At 46.6% G+C, this 27,775-nt stretch overlaps 1 protein-coding gene across 3 annotated transcripts in view; it reads left to right on the top strand.

Moving 5' to 3' along the window:
- Positions 1–27,775, top strand: part of NPR2 (natriuretic peptide receptor 2) — a 328,510-nt gene that overhangs the window by 247,737 nt on the left and 52,998 nt on the right. For all 3 annotated transcript variants that reach the window (XM_030192798.1, XM_030192797.1, XM_030192799.1), the window contains exons 6-12: positions 6,360–6,492; positions 6,763–6,847; positions 7,864–7,984; positions 9,600–9,674; positions 11,935–12,012; positions 23,264–23,368; positions 27,583–27,654. In XM_030192798.1, the coding sequence (XP_030048658.1) occupies positions 6,360–6,492; positions 6,763–6,847; positions 7,864–7,984; positions 9,600–9,674; positions 11,935–12,012; positions 23,264–23,368; positions 27,583–27,654 (669 nt within the window). The remainder of the gene's footprint in view (positions 1–6,359; positions 6,493–6,762; positions 6,848–7,863; positions 7,985–9,599; positions 9,675–11,934; positions 12,013–23,263; positions 23,369–27,582; positions 27,655–27,775) is intronic.

Raw genomic sequence — 27,775 nt, 5'->3', positions numbered from 1 at the left:
GACACAGGCTGTGTTTCGCCCCACTGGGCTGCATCAGGGGCTACAAAACAAACACTCATATAACAATTACAACAAGTATAAAAACAAATAAAAATAAAATAATAATTTCATTCCATTATCATAATTACATGCTCGGCTGATAGTCATAGAACACCATGATAATATAATCCGATATACAAAAAAGTAAATAAATTAAAATACAAAATGATATACCGACGTACTTAATTACACAGATTAAATAATAAACCATTCACAAACAAACAATATATATATATATGTGTATGTATATTGATAAAGAGAGATCGAATGAAATATGTATTATAATAATAAATATTAATCAAAAATACCTTACATGTTACACATATAAAAAAGTGAATTAAATTGGTTAAAAACCAATGAAATATATGCTGCCTTTATGTTTAAAATAAATTTGGCACATACCTAATAATTATCTGTATGATCATATAGTATCCACTTGAGTATCTAGAGAATATTAAATAAATAATAAATAGTAGAAAAAGATGTGAAAAAAATTAAAAAAATGAAAATAAAAATTAAAAAATTTATTAAAACAAAAATGAAGAAAATGATAGACAAGTATCCAAATTAAAATCATTAATATATATATATACACATTTGTATATATATATATATATATATATATATATATATATATATATATATATATATATATATATATATATATATAGATATATCCTATATAATAAAAGGCACCTCCAACATTCTGAAGCTGACTGCATGGCTGAGGCATTCCTGCTCTCTGTATCCATCTCCTGAATTGACATCACGTACTTCCGGGTTCGTCACAAGCAGAAGTGACCAACCACACGAGGTTTCTCGGCTTCAGAATGTTGGAGGTGCATTCTATTAAATAGGATTGGTCAGTTCCTTTCCTATATAATAAAAGGCACCTCCAACATTCTGAAGCTGACTGCATGGCTGAGGCATTCCTGCTCTCTGTATCCATCTCCTGAATTGACATCACGTACTTCCGGGTTCGTCACAAGCAGAAGTAACCAACCACATGAGGTTTCTCGGCTTCAGAATGTTGGAGGTGCATTCTATTAAATAGGATTGGTCAGTTCCTTTCCTACATAATAAAAGGCACCTCCAACATTCTGAAGCTGACTGCATGGCTGAGGCATTCCTGCTCTCTTTATCCATCTCCTGAATTGACATCACGTACTTCCGGGTTCGTCACAAGCAGAAGTGACCAACCACACGAGGTTTCTCGGCTTCAGAATGTTGGAGGTGCATTCTATTAAATAGGATTGGTCAGTTCCTTTCCTATATAATAAAAGGCACCTCCAACATTCTGAAGCTGACTGCATGGCTGAGGCATTCCTGCTCTCTGTATCCATCTCCTGAATTGACATCACGTACTTCCGGGTTCGTCACAAGCAGAAGTGACCAACCACACGAGGTTTCTCGGCTTCAGAATGTTGGAGGTGCATTCTATTAAATAGGATTGGTCAGTTCCTTTCCTATATAATAAAAGGCACCTCCAACATTCTGAAGCTGACTGCATGGCTGAGGCATTCCTGCTCTCTGTATCCATCTCCTGAATTGACATCACGTACTTCCGGGTTCGTCACAAGCAGAAGTGACCAACCACACGAGGTTTCTCGGCTTCAGAATGTTGGAGGTGCATTCTATTAAATAGGATTGGTCAGTTCCTTTCCTATATAATAAAAGGCACCTCCAACATTCTGAAGCTGACTGCATGGCTGAGGCATTCCTGCTCTCTGTATCCATCTCCTGAATTGACATCACGTACTTCCGGGTTCGTCACAAGCAGAAGTGACCAACCACACGAGGTTTCTCGGCTTCAGAATGTTGGAGGTGCATTCTATTAAATAGGATTGGTCAGTTCCTTTCCTATATAATAAAAGGCACCTCCAACATTCTGAAGCTGACTGCATGGCTGAGGCATTCCTGCTCTCTGTATCCATCTCCTGAATTGACATCACGTACTTCCGGGTTCGTCACAAGCAGAAGTGACCAACCACACGAGGTTTCTCGGCTTCAGAATGTTGGAGGTGCATTCTATTAAATAGGATTGGTCAGTTCCTTTCCTATATAATAAAAGGCACCTCCAACATTCTGAAGCTGACTGCATGGCTGAGGCATTCCTGCTCTCTGTATCCATCTCCTGAATTGACATCACGTACTTCCGGGTTCGTCACAAGCAGAAGTGACCAACCACACGAGGTTTCTCGGCTTCAGAATGTTGGAGGTGCATTCTATTAAATAGGATTGGTCAGTTCCTTTCCTATATAATAAAAGGCACCTCCAACATTCTGAAGCTGACTGCATGGCTGAGGCATTCCTGCTCTCTGTATCCATCTCCTGAATTGACATCACGTACTTCCGGGTTCGTCACAAGCAGAAGTGACCAACCACACGAGGTTTCTCGGCTTCAGAATGTTGGAGGTGCATTCTATTAAATAGGATTGGTCAGTTCCTTGAAGCACAGCCAGAGCTCAGCGTCCTGCACAGTAATGCTCAGACACCAGAGGGGGGGGGGGGGGGGCTGACACCAGAGGGAGGGAGGGGGGGGAGCCTGACACCAGAGAGAGGGGGAGGTATCTCTGTCACACACACTCTCTCTTTCTCACAGTCAATGTCTTTCTCTCTCTCACTCTCACACACTGTCTCTCACACACTCTATGTCTCACACTGTATCACATTCACTCTCTATGTGTCACACAGTCACTCACACACTCTCTTGGTCTCATACACTCAGTCTCACAGAAAGTCTGTGTCTCACACACACTCTCTCTCTCGCACACACTGTATCTGTGTGAAACACACTCTCTCTCACACACACGCACACACTCTCATTCTCACACACACACTCTCTCTCTCTCACAGACACACTCGCAACCAGACTCACTCTCTCACACACACTCGCACATTCACTCTCTCTCTCACACACAGTCACTCTCACATACACTCTCTCAAACATACACACTCCGAGGAAAACCTTGCTAGTGCCCGTTTCATTTGTGTCAGAAACGGGCCTTTTTTACTAGTATATATATATATATACACACACAAATGTGTATATATGTATACAGTGTGCAGTTCTGGTCACTGCATCTCAAAAAAGATATAGTAGAATTAGAAAAAGTACAGGGAAGGGCAACAAAAACGATAAATGGGATAGGATGACTTCCCTATGAGGAAAGGCTAAAGCGGCTAAGGCTCTTCAGCTTGGAGAAGCGATGGCTGAGGGGAGATATGATAGAGGTCTATAAAATAATGAGTGGAATGGAACAGGTAGACGTGAATCGCTTGTTTACTCTTTCCAAAAATACTAGGACTAGGGGGCATGCGATGAAGCTACAAAGTAGTAAATTTAAAATGAATCAGAGAAAATATTTCTTCACTCAACGAGTAAATAAACTCTGGAATTCGTTGCCAGAGAGTGTGGTAAAAACAGTTAGCTTAGCAGGGCTAAAAGAAAAGTCCATATGTCATTATTAATATGGATTTGGAAAAATCCATTGCTTATCTCTAGGATAAACAGCATAAAATTTGTTTTACTGTTCTGGGATCTTGTCAGGTACTTGTGACCTTGATTAGCCACTATTGGAACAGGAAACTGGGCTTGATGGACCTTCAGTCTGTCCCAGTATGGCAACGCTTATGTTTTTATGTAAAATTGCTATGATCCAACACTTTTTTGGGGGCAGGCTTAGCTCATCCGTGACTTCTTTAGGGGCTAATAATCCTGTCATGAGATGCTCTTCTTCAACAATGTGGTCAAATTTAATTACCGTATCTTTCAAAGGTGCTAACAGAAATATTCTCCAAGACATCCTTACTTGATTCTATTCCATCCTCTTTTATGTTAAAGGAAAAAAATCCTGAAATGGGTCTGTATCTGCCCAATCTTCAACTTGTGCAACTTAGTACCGCAGTGATCTGTACTGGGACTGGTGCTATTTAACATACTTCTAAACGATCTGGAAATGGGAACGACAAATGAGGTGATTACATTTGCAGATGAGACAAAACTATTCAAAGTTGTGGAAAATTGCAGAAAGAACTTAGGAAACTGGAAGACGGCATCCAAATGGCAGATGACCATTGATGTGGACAAATGCAAAGTGATGCACATTGGGAAGAATAATTCAAATCATAGTCACCTGATGCTAGGGTCCCAAGAAAAAGATCTAGGTGTCATTGTAGTCAATACACTTAAATCTTCTGCTTGGTGTGCGGCAGCAGCCAAAAAAGCACACAGGATGCTAGGAATTATTAAGAAAGGGATTGAAAATAAGACTAAGAATATTTTAATGCCTCTCTATCGCTCAATGGTTCAACCTCACCATGGGTATTGCATTCAGTTCTGGTTGCTATATCTCAAAAAAGATATAGCAGAATTAGAAAAGGTTCAAAGACGAGCAACCAATGATAAAGGGGATTGTTCGATAATACGGTTGGCTCCACCCCTTCCCGGGGCCGTCCGCGGAGATGGCTGCCCTTAGAGATGGGCGAGTCATTTTGGAGGGTATTTGCAATCGTTGAGTATCTTTTCTTTGTCATACACGGATGACATTTTTGTTCTATATCCAGTACTGAAAACTCTAGAAAGCACCTTTCCTTTGGTAAAACAATATATAACTCTGACAGATCAATGGCATCTGCAAATTTTCTTTAACTTAACTGAAAAGACCAAATTATTATGGTTTGGAGATCACCAAAAAGTAGCTACTGAAATGATCTCTCTCTCTCTCTCTTCAGGAATATCTTTACAGATTGATTCAACATCTAAAGTGCTTGGAATAGTTTTAGATTCAGGTCTAACGTATAAACATCAGACAAGTGCTTTAGTCAGGAAGTTTTTCTTCCATTCGCATAAACTTTGTGGTATTAAATCATATTTAATTCAACAGGATTTCATACTATTGCACAGGGAATTTTGATTCCGTTGCTCGATTATTGTAACTCACTTATTCTACTGTCAAGATACAGCAAACCGCGTTGATTGCAGCTTCTGCAAAATACTGCTGCTCGGATGCTCTTGGGGGGAGGGGGTCTTTTACTAAAGGCTAGCTCGAGTCATTTGCAGCAGGGCCCATAGAAATAAAATGGGCCCTGCTGCAGATAACTCAAGCTTGTCTTTAGTAAAATACCCCCTGGGTTAGGGAAGTATAATGAAGTTATCCCTCTTTTAAGACAATTACATTGACTAAGATTAGAGGCGCCTATACAATTCAAAATTGCTTGTCAAGTTGACACGGTAGGTCAACTTTTACCATCTCCGGGTATGAGAGGAAATCTAGGGAGTTCAGAAAACGTAACACTTGACATTCCCTTTAGAATGGGAATAAAACGGAAGTCTCTTTGGGAATGATCTTTCTCCTTTCAGGGATCTGGACTAATATTCCAATATTCTATAAGGATGATATCTAGCTATTGTCTATTTTGGAAAACTTTGAAAAAATATTTGCTTATGCAGTAAAAATTATATTGTTTAAGTTTAGAGGAGTAAAATGTTGATATTATCTGAACGAGAGATTATCTTTGCTGTAAACCGCCTTGAAGACTTCGTTAAATCAGTAAAATCTACCCAGATCTACCTAAATTTCAGAAAACTATTGAAGTCCGTACTGTTTAAAAAAGCTTATTCTCCAGGTTCAACATAATTCTGTTCAACCTTTAGTCTTAACAAGGTTCAAGGACACTAATTACCTTTATTATCTTTTATATATTGTTGTTTTAAAGGATATTTACTATATTACTATCAACTGTATAATTGTACCTCATGCACTGTAGCCTTCCTACAGGTTAGTGTAAGCCACATTGAGCCTGCAATTAGTGGGAAAATGTGGGATATAAATGTATTAAATAAATAAAATAAATAAAGGCAGTATAGAGGCATCAAAATAGAACAGAATAGCTTCCCTGAGGGCCTGAGGAGCTGCAGAGTGAATGGATTTTGTAATATGTTAAAGGAGTCTGAACTGCACGTGGAAGTGAATGGGTAGCCAGTGCAATGACATCAGAATAGGGAGTACATGGTGGTGATGGTGTTGGGGCAGGAATTCCGTGTATTTCTTACTCTGTTATTAATGCTGTAGACATTGTGATTGAATGGTGTTATCCCATGGCAGGTTAACACCGCAAAGGTGCAAATTTATCAAAGGAGTAGAATCTTCATGTACAAGGGATGTGAGAAATGAGGTGGAGTTTCCAAGCCTTGGGGTATGAAAGAGTATCTCAGGGAAGGAGTGTCCTATGTCTCTGCTTTTCTGGGTGAGAATTATTAAAGAAGAAGTGGAGATGATCACAAGTAACACTTGTCTTTGCCTTCATTATGTCTGTAGGTTGTGGGACATTACAATGGAATTAAAAAGCTGATTGACTGGACTGGGAAGCCGATCCATTGGGTTAAGGGAGTGCCACCGTTAGACAACCCACCCTGTGTCTTCGAAGTAGACGATGTTTCCTGCAATAAAAGTATGACGCTTTTTAATCCTTCTCTGTCTACGCACTGATCAATCAATACCCCTGCAGCTGCGATGTGGGCAGAGAACAGCCCTAACAACTGCAGGCTTTTCAGGGTTTACCCTGCCCAGGAATACCCCAGTGGGTGCAAAGAGTGTCCTGTCTCTGGGATTCCTACAGCACATGCAGGAAATAAGTCCCAGGGAGATGGTTACTCTTGCTGAGATTTCATGGGTCTTTCTTCTCCTTTCCTTGTCCAAGCTCCTCTTTCCTTTCTTCCAGCTCCGCTTTCCACTTTGGCCATCGTTGCTCTGGGCACTGGTCTGACGTTCCTCATGTTCGGAATCTCCAGCTTCCTCATCTTCAGGTAAGGGCGGGATGTTCTCCTCCCCAGCTCCAGTGTGGGCACCGGGCTACGCCCATCCCCTGAGGACAGACTTCCCCAGCAGAGTGAGTGAAGACATGGGAGTAACCCTTCAGCACTGCAGTCTGCTGGAAGACACTAGCATGCTTCTGGACCAGCTGAACCGTTTGACCAGCATGTAGGAAATCTGTAGGCATCCCTTGACTATTAAAGAAGTTACTGCAGGAGATAAAGGCAGGAATTATATCATAAAGTATTTCACGGAATGCGTGGTGGGTGCATGGAATGGCCTTGCTCTTTGGGACAGTAGGCCTGAGATGAGCAGGGAGGATCTTTAGCTATGAGAAAACACAGCATATAAGTGTTGGCTTGCTCGGAGCTGGCATTAGGGTTTGCAGATCATTGGGGAGGAATAGTGAGCCCTGTCCAGCATGCATTTGCATGCTAACAGGCCCCCATTCTCCCCAATGCAGCAGCCCCCCTGCAAGAAACCTGCCCCCCCCCCCCAGTGACAGGGGGCTGGAGGTCTGGCGGACCTCTGGTCCCCCTGACCCCCCAGATACAGGTTCAGGTGGGGCTGGAGATCCAGTGGGTGTCCATCCCCCCCCCCAGCATTCCCTCAGATGTCCCTGGTGGCCCAGTGGGCCGCGGGTCAATCCCCACCCCCACCTGATGGTCTAGTGGCCCTTCCCCACCCCCCTACCTTCAGTTGGAGGAGGGAGGTGGCCTCCCTCCTCTTCTATCAGCACCGTCTTGAAAATGGCAGCGTCCAGCCCTGCCCAGTGCATGTATTATCTCTGATCATAGAGGTGGTAAAGCCCTGCTCTGTTCCAGCGCTATTTTTAGAGCGCTGTTTGGAACAGAGCGAGGCTTTCAATCATCTGCCCATGAGAGGCTTGGAGGATGAACTGTTCCTTCCACAGAGGGCAGATCTCAGAGGCAGGGGGCGTCTCCCTCACGCACCCACATTAATTTTGTGGAGAGAGGATGCACCTCTAATGTCTGCCTTTTTCTTGTAGAAAGCTTCGACTTGAGAAGGAGCTGGCTAGCATGCTGTGGAGAATCCGCTGGGAAGAGCTGCAATTTGGAAGCTCAGCACGATATCACAAGAGTGCTGGGAGCCGGCTTACCCTATCCCTGGTAAAAATCCATTTTGTGAAAAAAAAAAATACCCCCGCCCCCCTTACTTCCAAAGTATCCCAGACCTGCCTCATAAGAACATAAGAGTAGCCATACTGGGTCAGAACAAGGGTCCATCTAGCCCAGTATCCTTTTTTCCAAGCAGTGGCCAAGCCAGGTCACAAGTACCTGTCAGAAACCCAAATCGTGGCAACATTCCACGTAGAACCCCAAAGAACAGCAAGATTCTGGAATCCTAAAGAGTGACAAGATTCCATGTAGAACCCCAAAGAATAGCAAGATTCTGGAATCCTAAAGAGTGACAAGACTCCGTGCAGAATCTCAAAGAGTAGCAACATTCCATGTAGAACCCCAAAGAATAGCAAGATTCTGGAATCCTAAAGAGTGGCAAGATTCCATGCGGAATCTCAAAGAGTAGCAACATTCCATGTAGAACCCCAAAGAATAGCAAAATTCTGGAATCCTAAAGAGTGACAAGATTCCGTGTGGAATCTCAAAGAGTAGCAACATTCCATGTAGAACCCCAAAGAATAGCAAGATTCTGGAATCCTAAAGAGTGGCAGGATTCCATGCGGAATCTCAAAGAGTAGCAACATTCCATGTAGAACCCCAAAGAATAGCAAGATTCTGGAATCCTAGAGTAATAACATTCCAAGCGGAATCTCGAAGAGTAGCAACACTCCATACTACAAATCTCAAGGCAAGCAGTTGCTTCCCAAGTCTGTCTCAATAACAGACTATGGACTTTCCTCCAGGAATTTGTCCAAACCTCCTTCTTCCCTCAGACCTCCCCTGCTCCCCACCCTATCCTGTTACACGCTTCTTTTTGCAAACTATCTCAGTACTGCCTGTCCCTCCGCCTTACCCTCCCTGTTCCTCATCCATTACCTTTCCTAATGCAAACATATCCCAGTACCAGCCTCCTCATGCCCAGTACCTATGGTCATCTCTATCCAGACCTGCCATCCTGTTTTCCAGTGTATCCGAGCACTGCCTCCACCTCCTTCATCTCTTCCTATCTCAGCACAACTTCTCCCTACCCTTCCTATTCCCCCTCTCATATCGGTACAACTTCCCCCTACTTTTTCTGCCTCCCATTTTATTTTACCATTTCTCCCCCCTCCCCCTCCCATCCTAGTAGAACTTCCCCTACCCTTCCTGATTCCCATTTTATTTTAGCATTTCTTCTTCCCCTTCCTACTCTCCCTCCCATACCAGTACAGCTTCCCCCTACCCTTCCTGCTTCCTATTTTATTTCTGCACTTCTTCCCCCCCACCCACCCTACTCCCCTCTCATACCAATGCAGCTTCCCCCCAAACCTTTCTGCTTTCCATTTTATTTTGGCACTTCTTACCCGTACCCTTCCTACTTCCCTTCCTATGCAAATACAGCTTCCGCCTAGCCTATCTGCTCCTACCCTATTCTGGCAGAGCCTCCTCCGTCCTTCTCGCTCTCCATCCGCTTCACTCGCATTTCCAAGTATTCTTTCCCATTGGGAATCAGATGTTTTACTTTACGGGGCTTCCATCACTGGTGATGATACTTTTCTTCATGCTGCCGTAGCTTTGCTCATTAGGAAAATGTTCTTCCTAACAGTGTCTCGTTGTGTCCTAGAGAGGTTCCAGCTATGGCTCCCTGATGACTGCACATGGGAAATACCAGATCTTTGCCAAAACCGGCCATTTCAAGGTGACTCGTCTCTCTGGCTCTGTTGCTTTTTCTTTTTACTCCCTTCGCATGCTCAGCTTTTATGTCGGGCAGCTGGTGTCTAAACCTCATGAAATGTAGGGGCTTCTTTTATTCTGCCATGTTAAACAGCGTCTGCGGGTTTTTGCCATACCATCAAGGTTGGTGCAAATCCTTGCAAACAGCTGCTGCTGCACTTTAAAAGCAAGCACTGAGGTAAAACAGGCTGATACGGTGACCTAGTTGTCATTACTGCCAGTGAGGATGTGACTGTGACTGTGTTTAACCCCACTTCAGGAGGCGACAGTAAATGCGGCCACAACCCTAGAAAGGCCAACACTCCAATCCCACCCCCCCCCCCCCCCCAGAAATCCCCATCCCCAAAATTACCTCCCATCTTGATCAACCCTGCCCATTGACAAGCCCTGCCACCATAGCCCATGACCCCAGTGACCCCCCCCCCCATGCTCACCATCAACCCTCACTGTGGCTACTTATCCACACATTCTCTGGTGTTCAGTGTATAGGGAGGGAAATGGGACTTGATATAACGCCTTTCTGAGGTACGTGCAGGACGTCAGACTCAGAAACAGAAGTCTGCGCGGCTGTACTTCTGATCTGCAAGGGCAGGCTTCTACATGGATGTTACTAGTGGAGGAGTGGCCTAGTGGTTAGTGAAGTGGACTTTGATCCTCTGGGCAAGTCATTTAACCCTCCGTTGCCCCTGGTACAAAATAAGTACCTGAATATATGTAAACCGCTTTGAATGTAGTTGCAAAAACCTCAGAAAGGCGATATATCAAGTCCCATTGCCCTTTCCCTCTTTCCCTTATGACATCACAATATCAGAAGTGAGCCAAGTATTGGGCAATCAAGCCATTGTGACATCACTGATGAGGTTGGCTCTTATTGGTGGAATGAGTGGAGAAGGAGCCTAGTGGTTAGTGTAATGGACTTTGATCCTGGGGAACTGTATTGGGCAATCAAGCCATTGTGACATCACTGATGAGGTTGGCTCTTATTGGTGGAATGAGTGGAGGAGTAGCCTAGTGGTTAGTGCAGTGGACTTTGATCCTGGGGAACTGAGTTCAATTCCCACTGCAGCTCCTTGTGACTCTGGGCAAGTCACTTAACCCTCCATTGCCTCACGTACAAATAAGGACCTGTATATACTATGTAAACCGCTTTGAATGTAGTTGCAAAAACCACAGAAAGGCTGTATATCAAGTCCCATTTCCTTTCCCCATTCCCTTATGACATCACAATATCAGAAGTGAGCCAAGTATCGGGCAATCAAGCCATTGTGACATCACTGATGAGGTTGGCTCTTATTGGTGGAATGAGTGGAGGAGTAGCCTAGTGGTTAGTGCAGTGGACTTTGATCCTGGGGAACTGGGTTCGATTCCCACTGCAGCTCCTTGTGAGTCTGGGCAAGTCACTTAACCCTCCATTGCCCCTGGTACAAAATAAGTACCTGAATATATGTAAACCACTTTGAATGTAGTTGCAAAAACCTCAGAAAGGCGGTATATCAAGTCCCATTTCCCTTTCCCCCTTTCCCTTATGACATCACAATATCAGAAGTGAGCCACACATCGGGCAATCAAGTCATTGTGACATCACTGATGAGGTTGGTTCTTATGGGTGGAATGAGTGGAGGAGTAGCCTAGTGGTTAGTGCAGTGGACTTTGATCCTGGGGAACTGTATTGGGCAATCAAGCCATTGTGACATCACTGATGAGGTTGGCTCTTATTGGTGGAATGAGTGGAGGAGTAGCCTAGTGGTTAGTGCAGTGGACTTTAAGCCATTGTGACATCACTGATGAGGTTGGCTCTTATTGGTGAAATGAGTGGAGGAGTAGCCTAGTGGTTAGTGCAATGGACTTTAAGCCATTGTGACATCACTGATGAGGTTGGCTCTTATTGGTGGAATGAGTGGAGGAGTAGCCTAGTGGTAAGTGCAGCAGACTTCAATCCTGGGGAACTGGGTTCAATTGCCACTGCAGCTCCTTGTGACTCTGGGCAAGTCACTTAACCCTCCATTGCCCCTGGTACAAAATAAGTACCTGAATATATGTAAACCGCTTTGAATGTAGTTGCAAAAACCTCAGAAAGGCGGTATATCAAGTCCCAGTTCCCTTTCCCTGCTCTCATTTTACGTTTCTGTGGCTCTTGGTCCCATACTCTCTCCTTTCGCTCACTGCCAGCATTGTTCCATATTCCATCCCCTCAGAATTCCTGACTTGTGATTTTCTCTTTCCAGGGTAATGTAATTGCTATTAAACATGTGAATAAGAAGAGGATTGAGCTGACCAGACAGGTGCTGTTCGAGCTGAAGCACGTATGTATTCACAATACCAGTCTGGGCTGATCACTTGATTGCTGCCTGTCTTATAAGACAGTCCTGAGAGTAAACACCGAACTGTACCAGACTAACAAAACTACCTCAGTACTGGAAGGAGAAAGACACATCAGACACATTTGATAGATCTCCTGCCTCAAACTTCTTATTGAGATGACCAACAGAGAGGAAAATGGGGGCAAGTGTTATCTGAGACCCCAGAAGCAGCAGAATGTTCCTCTGAAAAACTGCATCTCCAGCTGGGAATGATGGGCAGAAACATAGGGTACTGGGCAGTTCTAAGGGGTCTTCAGCTCCAGAGATCAGGAAGGAGGGCTGAGAGGAGCGAGCCCTTCATGATGGGGTGTAATTATTATTATTATTATTACATTTGTACCCCGTGCTCTCCCACACAATGCAGGCTTAATGCAGCTTACATAGTAATTTGAAATATAAAGTTAATAGAATTTTAATAAAACAGTAGTAAAACAATGTAAAGCTGGGCTTAGTAGTGTATGATAAGTTGAGCTAGATAATATATGACTAGGATAAAAGAGGGTAGACAGGATAGGATAGTGTAATTTGGGAGAAAGGGTAAGGAGGGATAAAATTAAGGAGAGATGGAAAGAGAAGGATGGGAGGTCGGTATTTAAGTCAGAACAGAATTGGGGGTGGAAGTTGGTGAGATTAGGTTGGGGCATTTGGGTAGGCTTTAAAGAGATGAGCTTCCAGCATTTTTCTAAAGGGCAAGAAGTCGTTTATTAATCGGATTGGTCTGGGTAGAGCGTTCCAAAGCTGGCTGCCCAAAAAGGAGAAACTGGATGCGTAGTAGGTCTTGTATTTAATTCCTCTACAATTGGGAAGGTGTAGGTTGAGATAAGTTCGTGAAGAAATAGATCTGTTTCCAGCAGGGAGTCAATGAGCATAGAGCTTTCTAGGAGGCAGAAAGAAGAGTCTAATGTTTGATAAGGAACTGATTAATGAGATAACAAGGAAATACAAGGCTGGGGGCTTGAGCAATGTGTTTAGGAAAAGACCACGGGTGACGGATTATTGCGGGCAGGTCCATGGTGAGCATGTTGATGGGCTTCAAGTGATCGGTGTGAGGATTGGGAGGAAAGGACTGCAGGATCTTGTATAGCAGATGGAAAATGACATGGGATGGAAAGAGATGCCATCAAGAAAAAGCTGCCGGAGCAGCGTGTCCTACATAAGTACGTAAGTATTGCCAGACTGGGACAGACCAAAGGTCCATCAAGCCCAACATTCTGTTTCCAACAGTGGCCAATCCAGTACCTGGCAAGATCCCAGAAAAGCTCAATACATTTTATGCTGCTAATCCCAGAAATAAACAGTGGATTTCCCAAAGTCAATTTAATAATGGTCTATGGACTTTTCCTTTAGGAAGCCGTCCAGACCTTTTTTAAACCCCTCTAAGCTATCCGCCTTTACCACGTTCTCTAACAATGAATTCCAGAGTTTAATTACACATTGAGTGTACATAAGTACATAAGTAATGCCATACTGGGAAAAGACCAAGGGTCCATCGAGCCCAGCATCCTGTCCACGACAGCGGCCAATCCAGGCCAAGGGCACCTGGCAAGCTTCCCAAACGTACAAACATTCTATACATGTTATTCCTGGAATTTTGGAGTTTTCCAAGTCTGTTTAGTAGCGGTTTATGGACTTGTCCTTTAGGAAACCGTCCAACCACTTTTTAAACTCTGCTAAGCTAACCGCCTTCACCACTTTCTCCGGCAACGAATTCCAGAGTTTAACTACACGTTGGGTGAAGAAAGATTTTCTCCGATTTGTTTTAAATTTACTACACTGTAGTTTCATCGCATGCCCCCTAGTCCTAGTATTTTTGGAAAGCGTGAACAGACGCTTCACATCCACCTGTTCCACTCCACTCATTATTTTATATACCTCTATCATGTCTCCCCTTAGCCGTCTCTTCTCCAAGCTGAATAGCCCTAGCCTCCTTAGTCTTTCTTCATAGGGAAGTCGTCCCATCCCCGCTATCATTTTAGTCGCCCTTCGCTGCACCTTTTCCAATTCTACTATATCTTTCTTGAGATGCGGCAACCAGAATTGAACACAATACTCAAGGTGCGGTCGCACCATGGAGCGATACAACGGCATTATAACATCCTCACACCTGTTTTCCATACCTTTCCTGATAATACCCAACATTCTATTCGCTTTCTTAGCCGCAGCAGCACACTGAGCAGAAGGTTTCAGTGTGTTATCGACGACGACACCCAGATCCCTTTCTTGGTCCGTAACTCCTAACGTGGAACCTTGCATGACGTAGCTATAATTCGGGTTCTTTTTTCCCCACATGCATCACCTTGCACTTGCTCACATTAAACATCATCTGCCATTTAGCCGCCCAGTCTCCCAGTCTCGTAAGGTCCTCTTGTAATTTTTCACAATCCTGTCGCGATTTAACGACTTTGAATAACTTTGTGTCATCAGCAAATTTAATTACCTCGCTAGTTACTCCCATCTCTAAATCATTTATAAATATATTAAAAAGTGAAGAAACATTTTCTCTGATTCTTATTAAATTTACAACTTTGTAGCTTCATCGCATGCCCCCTAGTCCTAGTGTGTGTGGAAAGAGTAAACAAACGATTCATGTCTCCTGTGGTGGAGAAAAAGGTCAGAGGTCGGTTTCTAACACTTTTTCTGAAATGCTGTATGGAGAATGCGGGGAGATAGGAACCTGGAACTGGACTGACAGGCGGACTTTACCAGTAACAACTGTGAGTTTCAGTGGTGTAGAGAAGGTATCTGGAACAGCTTATACCCAAAATAAGAAACAAGATGTGAAGTGGGAATCTGACAGCTGAGTGCTGCAAGAGCTCCCCAGACAATGCGAGCGAGGAGGAGAAAAGCGGAGGAGTCACCAAAGGACAAAGACTAAGGGGAGGCCAATCACTTCAAAGGTGCAACAAGGAGGGGAGGAGAGGAAAGTGGCTGTGATCTGGCCAAGGGGCTGTTTCAGTGTGCAGGACAGACAGATTGGAAGAGAGTAAGGAGAGCAGAAGCACAAAGATTAGATGGGAGCTGAGACTCAGAAGTCAGCAAGGGCTGTGCACACTGGGGCTTTTGACTTCCTTTCTAGGAAGAGTCTCTTCATTTGAACTTTTATTCATCTCATTTTGTTTTCCATCTTAGCATGCACTATTTGCAAATAACAGAAAACCATCCATTTTCCCTCTGCGTCGCTATTATTATTAGCATTTGTATAGCGCTACCAGACGCACACAGCGCTGAACACCTGATACAAAGAGACAGTCCCTGCTCAAAAGAGCTTACAATCTAAATAATACAGACAGACAAGACAGTTATGGGTGAGGGAAGTAATATCCTGTCCACTATGTTGGGGTCTTTATCTACCTCTGAGTGTCCCTATCCTCCACTCTCTCGCCATATTTAGCATCTCCCCTCTGTGTTCCTATCACTCCCTCTGTGCCCAGCATTGCCCCTCTGTGTCCAGCATTGCCCCTTTTCCAGCACTGTCCCTCTATGTGCCTGTCATATGCTCCTTCCCTGTCTGGCATCTCTTCTCTTTCTTTCCCTTCCCATGTCTAACTTCGCCCCACTTTCTTACATTCTATTTTATTATGGCTTAGCACCCTTTACTGGTAATGATCTTTTCAGGTAATTAGACCATTCACTGCAGGAATGAATGCGTGACAGTATTTATCAGCATTAAAAAAAAGGTGAAGAATCAAAATTTTCTGCTAAATGTTTAATTACACATGAGGGAACTCAGTTTATCTTCTTGGTTCCTGCTGATTTTACTAAAATGTGCTTAAATTTTCAGGTAACACAGTTTAATGTGGGAATTTCCTGCCTGCTACCTGCAAATTTAGCACTTCTATTTTTTTGTAGGTTGTGCACTAAAATTGCCACAAGTGTGTGAGACCTGCAAAAGTAACACAGGTGCACTTAAAATAAAATCGGTGTTAGTCAATTAGCAGACGCTAATTATAAAGTGCTATTCTCCGAGGACAAGCAGGCTGCTTGTTCTCACTGATGGGTGACGTCCATGGCAGCCCCTCCAATCGGAAACTTCACTAACAAAGGCCTTTGCTAGCTCTCGCGCGCCCATGCGCACCGCGCATGCGCGGCCGTCTTCCCGCCTGAACCGGCTCGTGTTTGTCAGTCTTCTTTTGTCCGCGCTCGGGACGGTTGTGTTTTGCCGCCGTTTCGTGCCCCTCAAGTTGACCCTCGCGCGTCTTCGCGATTTCACTAAAAAAAAAATAAAAAGAGAGACCTTTGGTCTTTGTCCCTTCCCGTGTGTCCAGTTTGTTTTCCCCGGCGTAAGTTTCCTTTCGCTTTCGGGGTAGGCCTTTTTTGTGGCCTCGGTACGGGTTTTTTCTCTCTCCCTTATTTTTGGTGCCCTTCGTCACCATCGCGAATTTTGATTTCGCCGGCGTGATTTTTCCGCCCATGTCATCGAAGTCTCCCAGCAGCTTCAAAAAGTGCACCCAGTGCGCCCGGGTAATCTCGCTCACTGATAGGCACGCTTCGTGTCTTCAGTGTCTGGGGGCTGGGCACCACCCGCAGGCCTGCAGTCTTTGTGCTCTTCTACAGAAGAGGACTCAGGTAGCGAGATTAGCCCAGTGGAACGTGTTGTTCTCGGGCTTTTCGTCGACAACAGCACCGGAGGCATCGAGTGCATCGACGTCGACAGCTTCGAAGTCTTCAACCTCGACATTGACTGCATCGACGGCATCGAGGTTTCGACCCTCTGCATCGTCGGTACCGAAACATCGGAAGGCTGCGTCGGTGGTACCGGGACCTCCGCTGTTGCTGATGTCGTCGGACGGTGGTGCTTCGACTGGAGTGCAGGTGAGGGCTGTCCATTCCCCTGCTGGTGGCAGTGAGCCTTCGGGTGGGTCTCCTCCTGCCCTGAGTGCTCCTGCGGTACAGCCCCCCCCCCCCCGAGACCGACCTTCTTCGGCCTCGGCCCCGAGGAAGAGACGGTTGGATTCTACGTCCTCCTCGTCGGTACCGGGAAGCTCTGGTGACATGCTTCGTTTGAAGAAATCAAAGAAGCATCGACACCGGTCTCCTTCCTGCATCGGTACCGAGAGCTCTGGGTCGCCGAGGGAGTCGGCACCCAGTAGGCATCAGCACCGGGAGGATCGCTCACCCTCTGTTCAGGAGGTGTCGATGCGTTCCACCTTGGACAGCCCGGAACCGCCTCCACGCCCGGAACAGACTCTGACCTCGACGCCTGCATCGGCTTCCATGTCTTTCTCCACAGCCGCTCTGCACGAGAGTCTTCGGGCCATTCTCCCAGAGATCCTGGGAGAGCTGTTGCGCCCTTCCCCTCTGGTACCGGGGGTGCCTGTGCCACCGGTACCGTCGAGTGAGGCACCGGCTGGCCCTTTGCCCGGGGTGAGGTCTCTGACATCGGTACCGCTTGCGGTACCGGCTGCGGCTGCCTCCCAGGAAGACTCCCCGACGACGTCGGTGGAGGGAGCTTTGCTGGTGCTGGTGAGGGAGTCTACCTCTCGGCGCTCCCACCGTGGCCGTGTTTCCACGGAGTCGAGTCAGGCACGGCTTCAGACACAGGTTCATGAACTTGTGTCTGATACCGACGGTGAGGCCTCGTGGGAGGAGGAGGTGGACATCAGATATTTCTCTGACGAGGAGTCTGATGGCCTTCCTTCTGATCCCACTCCCTCCCCTGAAAGGCAACTTTCTCCTCCCGAGAGTCTGTCTTTCGCGGCCTTTGTCCGGGAGATGTCTACGGCCATCCCCTTCCCGGTGGTCGTGGAGGATGAGCCCAGGGCTGAGATGTTTGAGCTCTTGGACTATCCTTCTCCACCTAAGGAAGCGTCCACAGTACCCATGCATCATGTCCTAAAAAAGACATTGCTGGCGAACTGGACCAAGCCTCTAACTAATCCCCACATTCCCAAGAAGATCGAGTCCCAATACCGGATCCATGGGGACCCAGAGCTGATGCGCACTCAGTTGCCTCACGACTCTGGTGTGGTGGATCTGGCCCTAAAGAAGGCTAATAGTTCTAGGGAGCATGCTTTGGCGCCCCCGGGCAAGGACTCTAGAACCTTAGACTCCTTTGGGAGGAAGGCCTACCATTCTTCTATGCTCGTGGCCAAGATTCAGTCCTACCAGCTCTACACGAGCATTCACATGCGGAACAATGTACGGCAGTTGGCGGGCTTGGTGGACAAGCTCCCTTCTGAGCAAGCCAAGCCGTTTCAGGAGGTGGTCAGGCAGCTGAAGGCGTGCAGAAAATTCCTGGCCAGAGGGGTATATGATACCTTTGATGTTGCATCCAGGGCCGCTGCTCAAGGTGTGGTGATGCGCAGACTCTCATGGCTGCGTGCCTCTGACCTGGAGAATAGAATCCAGCAGCGGATTGCGGACTCCCCTTGCCGAGCGGACAACATTTTTGGAGAAAAAGTCGAACAGGTGGTAGAGCAGCTCCACCAGCGGGATAACGCTTTCGACAAATTCTCCCGCCGGCAGCCTTCAGCATCTACCTCTTCAGGTAGATGTTTTTATGTGGGAAGGAGGACTATTCCCTACTCTTCTGGTAAGCATAAGTACAATCCTCCCTCTCGACAGCCTGCGGCCCAGGCTAAGCCCCAGCGCGCTCGCTCTCGTCAGCAGTGTGCGCCTCAGCAAGGGCCCACAGCTCCCCAGCAAAAGCAGGGGGCGAGCTTTTGACTGGCTCCAGAAGAGCATAGCCGATATCAAAGTGTCTGTGTCGGGCGATCTGCCGGTCGGGGGGAGGTTGAAAGTTTTTCACCAAAGGTGGCCTCTCATAACCTCCGACCAGTGGGTCCTCCAAATAGTCCGGCAAGGATACACCCTCAATTTGGCCTTGAAACCTCCAAATTGCCCACCGGGAGCTCAATCCTTCAGCTTCCAGCAAAAGCAGGTACTTGCAGAGGAACTCTCCGCCCTTCTCAGCGCCAATGCGGTCGAGCCCGTGCCATCCGGGCAAGAAGGGCTGGGATTCTATTCCAGGTACTTCCTTGTGGAAAAGAAAACAGGGGGCATGCGTCCCATCCTAGACCTAAGGGCCCTGAACAAATATCTGGTCAAGGAAAAGTTCAGGATGCTTTCCCTGGGCACCCTTCTCCCCATGATTCAGGAAAACGATTGGCTATGCTTTCTGGACTTAAAGGATGCTTATACACACATCCCGATACTGCCAGCTCACAGACAGTATCTTCTATTTCGTCTGGGATCACGTCAGTTCCAGTACTGTGTGCTACCCTTTGGGCTCGCCTCTGCGCCCAGAGTGTTCACGAAGTGCCTAACTGTGGTAGCAGCAGCGCTTCGCAGGCTCGGAGTGCACGTGTTCCCTTATCTCGACGATTGGCTGGTAAAGAACACTTCCGAGGCAGGAGCTCTACAGTCCATGCAGATGACTATTCGACTCCTGGAGCTACTAGGGTTTGTGATAAATTATCCAAAGTCCCACCTTCTCCCAGTACAGAGACTCGAATTCATAGGAGCTCTGCTGGATTCTCAGATGGCTCGGGCCTATCTCCCGGAGACGAGGGCCAACAATCTGCTGTCCCTCATCTCCCGGGTACGAGCGTCCCAGCAGATCACAGCTCGGCAGATGTTGAGATTGCTTGGCCACATGGCCTCCACAGTCCATGTGACTCCCATGGCACGCCTTCACATGCGATCTGCTCAATGGACCCTAGCTTCCCAGTGGTTTCAGGCTGCTGGGGATCTAGAGGACGTGATCCACCTGTCCACGAGTTCTCAATTCCCTGTATTGGTGGACGGTTTGGACCAATTTTACTCTGGGACGCCCCTTCCAAATTCCTCAGCCACAAAAGGTGCTGACTATGGATGCGTCTCTCCTGGGGTGGGGAGCTCATGTCGATGGACTTCACACCCAAGGAAGCTGGTCCCTCCAGGAACACGATCTGCAGATCAATCTCCTGGAGTTACGAGCGGTCTGGAACGCTCTGAAGGCTTTCAGAGATCGGCTGTCCCATCAAATTATCCAAATTCAGACAGACAACCAGGTTGCCATGTATTACATCAACAAGCAGGGGGGCACCGGATCTCGCCCCCTGTATCAGGAAGCCGTCAGCATGTGGCTCTGGGCTCGCCGTTATGGCATGTGGCTCCAAGCCACATATCTGGCAGGCGTAAACAACAGTCTGGCCGACAGGTTGAGCAGGATTATGCAACCTCACGAGTGGTCGCTCAACTCCAGAGTGGTGCGCCAGATCTTCCAAGTGTGGGGCACCCCCTTGGTAGATCTCTTCGCATCGCGAGCCAACCACAAGGTCCCTCAGTTCTGTTCCAGACTTCAGGCCCACGGTCGACTGGCATCGGATGCCTTTCACCTGGACTGGGGAGAAGGTCTGCTGTATGCTTATCCTCTCATACCTCTGGTGGGGAAGACTTTGTTGAAACTCAAGCAAGACCGGGGCACCATGATTCTGATTGCTCCCTTTTGGCCGCATCAGATCTGGTTCCCTCTTCTTCTGGAGTTGTCCTCCAAAGAACCCTGGAGATTGGAGTGTTTTCCGACCCTTATCACACAGGACGAAGGGGCGCTTCTGCATCCCAACCTCCAGTCTCTGGCTCTCACGGCCTGGATGTTGAGAGCGTAGACTTTGCCTCTTTGGGTCTGTCGGAGGGTGTCTCCCGTGTCTTGCTTGCTTCCAGGAAAGATTCCACTAAGAGGAGTTACTTCTTTTTATGGAGGAGGTTTGCCGTCTGGTGTGACAGCAAGGCCTTAGATCCTCGTTCCTGTCCTACACAGACCCTGCTTGAATACCTTCTGCACTTGTCTGAGTCTGGTCTTAAGACCAACTCTGTAAGGGTTCACCTTAGCGCAATCAGTGCATATCATTACTGTGTGGAAGGTAAGCCGATCTCAGGACAGCCTTTAGTTGTTCGCTTCATGAGAGGTTTGCTTTTGTCAAAGCCCCCCATCAAACCTCCTACAGTGTCATGGGATCTCAATGTCGTTCTCACCCAGCTGATGAAACCTCCTTTTGACCCACTGAACTCCTGCCATCTGAAGTACTTGACCTGGAAGGTCATTTTCTTGGTGGCAGTTACTTCAGCTCATAGAGTCAGTGAGCTGCAGGCCTTGGTAGCCCAGGCCCCTTACACCAAGTTTCATCATAATAGAGTAGTCCTCCGCACTCACCCTAAGTTCTTGCCGAAGGTAGTGTTGGAGTTCCATCTGAACCAGTCAATTGTTTTGCCAACATTTTTCCCCGTCCTCATTCCTGCCCTGCTGAACGTCAGCTGCACACATTGGACTGCAAAAGAGCATTCTATCTGGAGCGGACACAGCCCAACAGACAGTCCGCCCAATTGTTTGTTTCTTTTGATCCCAACAGGAGGGGAGTGGCTGTGGGGAAACGCACCATATCCAATTGGCTAGCAGATTGCATTTCCTTCACTTATGCCCAGGCTGGGCTGGCTCTTGAGGGTCATGTCACGGCTCACAATGTCAGAGCCATGGCTGCGTCAGTGGCCCACTTGAAGTCAGCCACTATTGAAGAGATCTGCAAAGCTGCGACGTGGTCATCTGTCCACACATTCACATCTCATTACTGCCTGCAGCAGGATACCCGTCGCGACAGTCGGTTCGGGCAGTCAGTGCTTCAGAATCTGTTCGGGGTTTAGAATCCAACTCCACCCCCCTAGGCCCATGTTTTCTTCTGTTCCAGGCTACACTCTCTGTTAGTTGGACAAGTTGTTAGGTCAATCTCAGTTATGTCCTTGCCGTTGCGAGGCCCAATTGACCATGTTTGTTGTTTTGAGTGAGCCTGGGGGCTAGGGATACCCCATCAGTGAGAACAAGCAGCCTGCTTGTCCTCGGAGAAAGTGAATGCTACATATCTGTAGAAGGTATTCTCCGAGGACAGCAGGCTGATTGTTCTCACAAACCCGCCCGCCTCCCCTTTGGAGTTGTGTCTTCCCTTGTCTTTGTCTTGCTACATACGGGACCGATGAACATGAGCCGGTTCGGGCGGGAAGACGGCCGCGCATGCGCGGTGCACATGGGCGCGCGAGAGCTAGCAAAGGCCTTTGCTAGTGAAGTTTCTGATTGGAGGGGCTGCTGTGGACGTCACCCATCAGTGAGAACAATCAGCCTGCTGTCCTCGGAGAATACCTTCTACAGGTATGTAGCATTCGCTTTGCATGCATGTAAACATGCCCATTCCCCACACATTTCCTAAAAGTCCATAATCCATTATTAAAATGGACGTGGAAAATCCACTGCTTTTTTCTAGGATAAGCAGCATAAAATGTATTGTACTTGTTTGGGATCTTGCCAGGTATTTGTAACCTGGATTGGCCACTGTTGGAAACAGGATGCTGGGCTTGATGGACCTTTGGTCTGTCCCAGTATGGCAACACTTAGGTACTTATGTACTTGGGATTCTGAATGGAATCTTGCTACTCTTTGGGATTCTACATGGAATGTTGCTACTCTTTGGGGTTCTGCATGGAATCTTGTCACTCTCTAGGATTCCAGAATCTTGCTACTCTTTGGGGTTCTGCATGGAATCTTGTCACTCTCTAGGATTCCAGAATCTTGCTACTCTTTGGGGTTCTACATGGAATGTTGCTACTATTTGGGTTTCTGCCAGGTACTTGTATCCTGGATTGGCCACTGTTGGAAACAGGATGCTGGGCTTGATGGACCTTCGATCTGTCCCAGTTTGGCAATACTTATGTACTTAAATTCTTATGTTCATGCCACACCCCCTACCAAAATTATTTTTAAAAAATTACCACATGCATGGTTTAGTGAATGCAAACAGACAAATTAGAGCACAATGGTTTAATGTGTTTTTGTAGTATCCTAGTCTCACACACTAACTGCGTCTTTTAGTAGAAAGACCCCAGAGAAATTTGGCAGAAAAAAATTCTATCCTATTATTTGACTCTGCCTTGCTGGTAAAGTACTGTAGCTAAATGGGTTCTATTATGTCTTTTGGCTCTGCCCTTTAGGTTAATATTCCTTATTCACTGTAATTTTATGTGAACTGTAGTATCCCATAGATGTGGGTTAGATACATTGTCTTATTCGTTTCCTTTTTCTTTGTGTAAAGATTACTTTTTATATTCTTTCAAATTTTCATTTTTTTAAATTTAAAAATTCAGTAAAAAAGGTGAAAACTCTGTGAGTCTCCCTGTGATCCATAAATCTCCAAATGTGGCAGCAGAGGTAACCTCTCATCTCTCCTTGCAGATGCGGGATGTGCAGTTTAACCACCTGACCAGGTTTATCGGGGCCTGTATCGATGCCCCCAACATCTGCATTGTGACGGAATACTGTCCCCGTGGAAGTCTGCAGGTAGGTGGGGACGGAGGTTGCCCTGAACAGATCTGTGTACACGCAGAGCAATCGCACGCCAAATTGCCTTGCCTGAGGTGGGTCAAGGAATGATACCTTGGGGGTACCTCTACATACATAGGAATCACACAACAACTCACTTGAGTAAATAACCAAGATTTAGTCTTCTGATCGTAACGCTTGAGCGTGAATATAATGGTGTAGACGGTCCTGTAAGACCTTTCAAGGCTAAACATAGGATTTTGAATTGGGCCCAGTATCAGACCATGAGTCCTCCTGCAAATTCCTTCCAGTGGGGGCAGTGCCTCAAAATAGAGAGTTCAATTCAGGTTCTGCAGATGTCCTGGGGACATGCCTGCTCCTCATGATGGAAAATGCAATTTTGAGAGACTTCCTCACCGGCAGGAATGTTCACAGAGGACTCCCATGCAGCTTAGCAGGAACGCTATCCAGTACTGGGCTGGAAACCAGTGCAAGATGTTCAAATATACTGAGTAGTATATTCACTGAGATCTATGACTGGGCATCCTTGAACATGTAAAGTTACAGCATCCTGATACTTCATGGGTAAGTGCTAGCAGAGTGCCGAAGCTCTCTTCGGTAAGAGTACACATAAGTGACGTGGAGGGGCATAATTGAACGGGGGCGTCCATCTATAAGGGCGGCCAGCTCTAATGACGGCCCCGTTAAGCGGCATACCCGACTGTATTATCGAAACAAGATGGCCGGCCATCTTTCGTTTCGATAACACGGTCGGGGCCGGCCAAATCTCAACATTTGGGCCGTCCTTAGAGATCGCTAGCGTTAGAGATGGCCGCCATTAGTTTCTGCCGATAATGGAAACTAATGGCGGCCATCTCAAACCCAGCCAAATCCAAGCCATTTGGTTGTGGGAGGAGCCAGGATTTGTAATGCACTGGTACCCCTCAAATGCCAGGACACCAACCGGGCACCCTAGGGGGCACTGCAGTGGACTTCACAAATTGATCCCAGGTGCATAGCTCCCTTACCTTGGATGCTGAGCCCCCCAAAACCCACTCCCCACAACTGTACAGCACTACCATAGCCCTTAAAGGGTAACGGGGGGCACCTAGATGTGGGTACAGTGGGTTTTGGAGGGCTCCCATTTACCACCACAAGTGTAACAGGTGGGGGGGATGGGCCTAGGTCCGCCTGCCTGAAGTGCCTTCAGTACCCACTAAAAACTGCTCCAGGGACCTGCATAGTGCTGTGATGGAGCTGGGTATGACATTTGAGGCTGGCATAGAGGCTGGCAAAAATATGTGTTTTAATTTTTTTTTTTTGGGTGGGAGGAGGTTGGTGACCACTGGGGGAGTAAGGGGAGGTCATCCCCGATTCCCTCCGGTGGTCATCTGGTCAGTTCGGGCACCTTTTCAAGGCTTGGTCGTGAACAAAAAGGGACCATGTAAAGTCGGCCAAATGCTCATCAGGGCCGCCCTTCTTTTTTCCATTATCGGCCGAGGACAGCCATCTCTTAACCACGCCCCCGTCCCGCCTTCGGTACACTGCCGACATGCCCCCTTGAACTTTGGCCGGCCCTGTGACAGAAAGCAATTGAAGTCGGCCAAAATCGGCTTTCGATTATACCGATTTGGCCGGCCTTAGGAGATGGCCGCCCTTCTCCTTCGAAAATAAGCAGGATAGCGAATAAATGCAAGGAAGTGTACACGTGGGCAGAGCACGATTGGGATATAGGTGTGTTCCGAACCAGGGCCGGTCTTAGGCATAGGTGACCGAGGTGGCCGCATAGGGCCTCGCGCTTAAGGGGACCCCGCGCGGCGCGCCTCAAGTCTGCCTCTGCCACTGCCTTTCTCTGCCTCCTCCCCTCCCACACGAGTCCCTTCCCCCGCTCGCGCTCATCCACATCGTCGCTCGGTCGCTCTCGCTCGTTTTTAAAGCCCTGGCGTTCTCCCTCCGAGTCCCACACCAGCGATTCACACAGCCTGCCTGCTTTCTGCCAGCGTCGGGGCGGGGCCTCTCCCTCAGACGCGTCCATCCCACCTCTGCGCAAGACAGGAAGTTGCTAATTGATGTGGTTTCGTTACGCTCACGGTTGCAGGTGGAGATTGGAGGAACAGATTGCGCCTGCGTGGGGATTGAACATGCGCGATAGGGTGGGTTCATGTTGGTGATGGGTTATGGAGCGGTTATGCTCGTATATACAACAGTAAATTTTTATTTTATTTAGCGAGTAGAGGAGCATCCTAATAGAGTAGAAGGTTGACATGGTGCAGATCCCATTAAGTGTCACTTTATCCTTCTTTGTCTCAGGGTATAGCCTTAGGCTCTCATTTACTATAAGTTATTAAATGTGGTACTTTAAAGAGCATGAGCCTTTTATGGTCAGGGTTGTACTTCAATATAATTCCACGCAGATCCACAAATGAAAAGGCATGTGATTGGTGGAGGAAGTTAGAAGAGGAAAGCTAAGAGCAGGTACTGCTGGGAATCGAAGGGGGGGGGGGGGGGGCTGGAGATGCCACACTCCTGAACCCATGATATTGACAAATGATTGTTTCATTTAACGACAACAGTAATAACAAAAAGTTTGTTAGAAATATTAATAAAATCCCAACTTACAGAATATTGTAAGCTATATGGGTACCTTCCATGTTACAGTTCCTGCCATCATGTCAGCTCTACGGCTTGTATAACCAGGGGAGTGTAAAGGTACCTCACAAATGCCGGTTCTTCTAGTATTCTAGAAAGGAATCTGGGTGCTCAATGCCAGTATAGAATAGATGCTCCTGGTGCGGCATGAAGGTACCTAAAAGGAGGAGGCCCTCTTAAAGAATTGCCCCAACTATGGCCAGATAACAACCAAGCAGTTGCGTTCTGAATCTTCTGCAAATGGGGGGAAAGGTTATCTTAGGAGTATGTCTGAGGGGAGAAGAAGGTGGTACCTTATGAGTATCTCTGTGACACTGTCTTCACACACAAACGCAGGTGAGATGAGAGGAAGGTGATACTTAGGAGTATCACTGTGACACTGCCATCATGCAAGCTCAGTTGAGGAAAGAGGAAGGTGGGACCTTAGGAGTACTTCTGTGAAACTGCCTTCACATGCAAACTCAGCTGAGGAGAGAGGAAGGTGTATCTTAGGAGTATCTGCAACACTGCTGTCTTTATGTTTTAATTATTGATAGAAACAGAGAAACATAGATAGATAAAGACCATATAGCCTATCCAGTCTGCCTATCCATGCCATCAACTTTCCCTATCACTCTCTTAGAGATCTTAAGCACTTGTCCAAAGCTCTCTTGAATTCAGATACTGTGCTTGTCTCCACCACTTCAACTTGGAGGGTGTTCCACAAATTCACCACTCTTTCTGTGAACAAGAGAGCACCTTATAAATTCAGCTTTGAAAAGTGATTTTCCCATTCTTATGTGGGATATAGAACCAATATGTGATGGTAAGGACATGTAACTAAAATCAGTTAGCAATATACTACTACTTATCATTTCTAAAGCGCTACTAGACGTACGTAGCGCTGTACACTTGAACACGAAGAGACAGTCCCTACTCGACAGAGCTTACAATCTAATTAAGACAGACAGACAGACAGACAGAACAAACAAGAGATAAGGGAATATTAAAGTGAGGATGATAAAATAAGGGTTCTGAAGAAGTGAGTAAGGGTTAGGAGTTAAAAGCAGCATCAAAAAGGTGGGCTTTTAGCTTAGATTTGAAGACGGCCAGAGATGGAGCTTGACTCAGGAAGTCTATTCCAGGCATATGGTGCAGCAAAATAAAAGGAACGGAGTCTGGAGTTAACAGTGGAGGAGAAGGGTGCACAGAAGAGAGATTTACCCAGTGAACGGAGTTCCTGGGGAGGAATGTACAGTTATAACAGCAATATGTTATAACTGTAGCTTAAATTACCATCCTGAAAACATCAAAGCTTTAGAAAGTAATCACTTCCAGGATAAGGATGCTTGCTTTCAATATAGTCAGCATACTGTTGTGGATGTATATTTTGCTCTAAGATTATCCAGCATGTTCTGGGTATACTGTTGCTTCATTCTCAGGTTACCTGGAATGTTCTAGAATATTGTTTAATTATTATCACGTGCCAGACAGAGGTGGCAACAGGAGGGAGTGAAGCTGCAGATTGAAGGCCCTTGTACACTTTTATGTGAGTAGGAGAAGTGTGAACTGTAGATACTAATACTTCCATGTTTTCCTTGCAGGATATTTTGGAAAACGATAGCATCAACTTGGACTGGATGTTCCGTTACTCCCTGATTAATGACATTGTGAAGGTAAGTGGATGGGAGTTCATGACGTCACCCCCTCTTCAACAGACTGGTGTAAGAGTTTGGAGGGGAGGTGGGATGCTACAGTTTTACAGGTAACAAAGCAGCACATACATGTCTGTGGAGG

Source organism: Microcaecilia unicolor, chromosome 2 (assembly GCF_901765095.1).
Source record: "Microcaecilia unicolor chromosome 2, aMicUni1.1, whole genome shotgun sequence".
NCBI classification, from domain to species: Eukaryota; Metazoa; Chordata; class Amphibia; order Gymnophiona; family Siphonopidae; genus Microcaecilia; species Microcaecilia unicolor.
The sequence above is the reverse complement of the archived record's forward strand: the minus strand, read 5'-3'. Positions and strand labels throughout refer to the sequence as shown.